General features: G+C 41.7%; 1 protein-coding gene across 1 annotated transcript in view; it reads left to right on the forward strand.

The window, feature by feature from the left end:
* The window catches only part of LOC134436007 (cytoplasmic dynein 1 intermediate chain 1-like), a gene marked incomplete at its 5' end in the record, with an annotated part of 143,927 nt that overhangs the window by 62,991 nt on the left and 75,936 nt on the right, over positions 1 to 5,000 (forward strand). Inside the window, one exon of the mRNA XM_063185037.1 lies at positions 2,995 to 3,094. Within this exon, the coding sequence (XP_063041107.1) occupies positions 2,995 to 3,094 (100 nt within the window). The remainder of the gene's footprint in view (positions 1 to 2,994; positions 3,095 to 5,000) is intronic.

The raw sequence follows: 5,000 nt of genomic DNA on the forward strand, positions 1-5,000 counted from the left end.
TTACCTTAACTGTCACATTTTAACATAACTTAACCCTATCACTTGTTCACTTAAAATTGAATTTGACTTCTGATTTTACTTCTATGCTTCTCACGGCCGGCAGTTTCATGATAGGAAACAACTGATTCATCCTAAGCGCAAAACTCGCAGAAAGCGGTATCAAAATAAAAGTACAATTCGTTCTCAGTGTGTCATTAACCAAAATAGTCATACTGCACTGACCAAATGGTCCCATTGCCTACAGGAGTATAGCTGTTTTATTTTTACACGTCAAATGTGTTATAGTATGTAATATTTGAATATTTGTCAACTTAAAAGTTAGGACTTAGTTCTCCCTTTTTGTGAAATAAATGGAAGCATGTTAAAATCATTGATATCTTTCCTCTTTCAGTAACTTCACCTTGTTACAGGTTAAATGAAGTAAAATTCAACATGCCCATGATAAGCTTACATTTTCATTCTAATTTTTATATTATACATTTCCAGTGCATAATGAATTTTATTTATTTAAAAAAAAAAAAAAATCAAAACCGTGACCTTGAAACCGTGATATGGACCGAATCGTGACTTTTGTGAACCGTACCACCCATAGTGTTTGTGTGTGTGTGTATTTGCGTGTGAATGTGTGTGTGTGTGTGTGTGTGTGTGTGTGTGTGTGTGTGTGTGTGTGTGTGTGTGTGTGTGTGTGTGTGTGTGTGTGTGTGTGTGTGTGTGTGTGTGTGTGTGTGTGTGTGTGTGTGTGTTTGTTTGTGAGGGAACAGGCATGTGTGTGTGTGTGTGTGTGTGTGTGTTTGTGTGTTCATGTACTATGTTCCTTGCCTAATTACGTGCAGGAGGTTCTCTTCTGCTGTTGCTTAGTGTGTGCAGCAGGGTCTCCTGAGTGTGTGCGCTTGTGTGTGTGTGTGTGTGTGTGTGTGTGTGTGTGTGTGTGCATGTGTGCGTGCGTGCTTGCATATGTGTGTGTGTGTGTGTGCGTGCATGCATGTGTGTGTGTGCGTGTGTGTGTGTTAGGGGGTGCCACAGGGTCTCATTGTGCTCTTCAAAGACATACTCCGCTCACGATGTCATCCTCTACACAACCTCTCATTTAACATGGCAATAACACACACACACACACACACACACACACACACACACACACACACACACACACACACACACACACACACACACACACACACACACACACACACACACACACACACACACACACACACACACGTACACACACACACAGACAGGCATGCAAGCATGCACAGCCTGTGCCACACACCCACACACACACACACACACACACACACACTTAGACTGGTTTCCCCCATTGCACACACACAGGGCAGAGGGACGATAATAGCTTTAATAATAGGTACAATAGGAGGACATAACACACAAAAACCACACTCCCAAACTCAACTCAGTACAACATGGCCGCTCCATTACACACGCACACTCCTAAGCGCTACACAGAACAAGATGGCCGCTCCATTACACCTGCACACACGCACACACACACACACACACACACACACACACACACACACACACACACACACACACACACACACACACACACACACACACACACACACACACACACACACACACACACACACACACACACAGACGCACACACACTCCCACAATCAACACAATACAAAATGGCCGCTCCATTACACACACACACACACACACACACTCAATACAGTACAAAAGCCCTCACTAATGCAATAATTACAGCACATGTAATGAGCTCTGCTGGATAATGCATTTAATAATCCCTATGTTGTTAGTAGTGGTAGGAATTGATTTTTTTTGTATTTTTGGATGAAAGTGCCGAGACGCACATGTCTCCTTGTCATTTATTTGTCAATCCCTCAATTGCTCTGTGCCTTACTTGCTCCTTGGCTCCATTAACGCAGCATTATTGTCTGCTCACACACGTTTGTGTGTGTGTGTGTGTACAAATAGTGTGTCTGAGCTCCAGAGAAATTTGGAACTCCACCCACTTTGTTGGGAAACAATGAGCTTAGAGCAGCTCCAACGGCCCTGAGAAGAGGTGTGTTCAAGGCAGTGACGTGGTTTAAGCAGAGACGTTCTATTGGGACTAAGAATTTTTTTTGATGTATACTTCGGCACAGCTTCTTCTGGCCTCGACCTGTATGAAACCAAGGGAGGCGGGTCAACTATGCTATTTGGAAAACATGAATTGTTATGCTCTAGGTCAGACCAAGTCTCGAAGAGATTTGAAAGTCGATGATAATCAGGCTATGCAGATAGTGTCTGCCACTTCAGTACAAGCAGGTGTCTACCTGAGGCAGCAAACAACAAACCTTGAGTTGGCAACAGGGATGCAAATTTCTAGCCTGACACCATCCTATTTACTTCCACCCAAAGATTTTGGCCCCGCACATCGTCTGGCAAAAGCCTCCAGCTCGGTTATCTCAGTGTTTATCCAATCAGCAAACAGTTGAGAGTAGTGACGCAGAGCTCACCCGCAAAGTCCGTTACTGATTGGTTAAGGTTACTATAGCGACACTTTTGTTTTGTTATTTGTATGCTTTTGCGACACTATATCGTAAGAGTCATGCTAACAAAGCACAATATGGGTTTTAATTTGAATTCGGAACTCCAATGAATTTGAATGGCAGTGTAAGATTAAACCATCTCCCACCCTCCATGGAGACGGATTCCTCTTGGCTTTTGCCAGACTGTTTGACGGAGTCAACAGTCGCTTTCACCCAGGCTAGCAAATCTCCACACTGTCTCTAGTATCCAAAAACTCTTGTCAGACCACCTCACGTGCTACTTACCATCCAACAACCCAAAGGAAAACCAATACACTAGACCGCTCTGTGAATAATCATGCACATGTTTTAAGTTACTTATGTCTGTCTGTCTGTGTCCGTTTGGATATGTCTGTTTGTCTGTGTGTGTGGGTGGGTGTGTGCGTGCGTTCGTGTCTATGCATATGTCTGTGTGTGTCTGTGTCTTCAGAGACTTACAGGGAGGCTCCAGTCTGTGTTTCAACCGTGTGTTCTACGATGAGCACTGGTCCAAGCACCGCGTCGTCACCTGTCTGGACTGGTCGCCCCAGGTAACCTAGCCTTTGACCCTCACCTCTGATTGGTCACCTCACATAGGTGTGTGAGTGTGTGTGTGTGTGTGTGTGTGTGTGTGTGTGTGTGTGTGTGTGTGTGTGTGTGTGTGTGTGTGTGTGTGTGTGTGTGTGTGTGTGTGTGTGTGTGTGTGTGTCTGTGTCTGTGTCTGTGTCTGTGTGTGTGTCTGTGTGTGTGTCTGTCTGTGTCCTCTGTCATCGCCAGCTCATCTTCAGAACATGATTCTCTTCAGTGTCTGTTCATTGACAAGTGGGTGTCCACATTTTGAAAGGTGGGTTTTCTGAAGTCCACACTTGGAACGTATTTCATGTTACCTTTTATGGCCTGTCTTGGTGTTCTTCAAAGGTGGTGGACTACACAGACTTATTACCCGTCTTCAGAGGCACCCTTAACTGCCCCCTATCATCTTCTTTTACTAGTCCTCTTTCATGTCTCATTTTAATTGACGTAGATCTTATCATTGAAACAGCATTTAGTTTGGTTTAGAAATGCAAACGAATAAAAAATTGTTAATCACTGAAGGAAGATTGTCACTGTTCTGAACAAGGAGCTTAGTTTTATATTGGCACTATGTCTACTATAACTTTTTATCTACTCTCTACTATCGCTTTGGATGATGGAAGTGCAACATGGTGAAATGTAAATATAATCTAAATGCAATATAATATAATATGTTGCAGTAGGTTTACCAGGTGCTTCTGATTAAATGTAATGTAATGTAAAGTAATGTAAATGTAATTGTAGAGTAGAGTAAACTTTATTAATCTCCAAAGGGAAATTAACTCCTTAGCGCAGAGCCTATGTTATAACCTTACTGTCACCAAAATGCAGGGCTTTGAACCGGTTCAAGGAACGAAAACGAAAACCAGAAACTTTTTGTATTTTACAGGGAACAGAAACGAAACCGGAACCGTTATTATTTTTTATGTTCTGGAACGGAAACACTTATTTAAAAATAATGGTAACCGGTTAATACCGGTTAATACCGTTCCTCAAACAAAAAAAAGTAATTATTTTCCTGTGACATTCTCTGACTGAATGGAGAGAGAGCTGTGGATTACAAAGTCTCCACACCACATCTTAAATAAGAGAAACCACTGTCATACAAAAGGGCAGAGTTTCCATTGTATCAATGTAAGATATTGCAGAGAAGCGCGTGTAAAGCGCACCGAGAATGTTCAACATTATTGGGCATCCATGGCTGCTTCAAGTATGCACAAACTCACAATGTCCATCATAGCGCTCCCCGTGACCCAAGTCAGCGTGGAGCACGCATTTTCATCATTGAGGTTTATTCTCCGCTTAGGTCGTCCCTGAACGACAAAATTCTGGAGGATATTCTTTTCATCCGCTTGAATAAACAGTTTGGAAGTAGGCTGACTCATTTGCACTTCCGTCTTTCTTGGTTAATTACCGTCAGTTAGGCCTATGGAGAGTAATCAGCTGACAGGAACGAAATTAACCGTTCCGGGAACAATATTTTTTTGTTCTAACCGGTTCGGGAACGTCAATTTATTGGTGGAACTCATAACCGGAAACGTTATAATTCCGTTTCTGTTCGGAACGGAACGTTTGGAAAAAAATAACGGTTCAAAGCCCTGCCAAAATGTAAATGTAATGTAATGTTCTGCTGTACCAGGAGCTTCTATAATATAACTATAGTATAGTGTATTGTTATATAAATGTATTGTAATCTAATGTGATATAAATTATATATATTGTGTGATTAATTAATCGAAATTAATGCATTAATGTCCCAGCCCTAGGTATAATGTAATATGTAATATGGTGCAGTTCCAGGAACTTCTATACAGTATAGTTTAATGTAATGTAATGTAATGTAATGTAATGTAATGTAATGTAATGTAATGTAATGTAATATAA

This window comes from Engraulis encrasicolus, chromosome 20 (assembly GCF_034702125.1).
Source record: "Engraulis encrasicolus isolate BLACKSEA-1 chromosome 20, IST_EnEncr_1.0, whole genome shotgun sequence".
Taxonomy (NCBI): domain Eukaryota; kingdom Metazoa; phylum Chordata; class Actinopteri; order Clupeiformes; family Engraulidae; genus Engraulis; species Engraulis encrasicolus.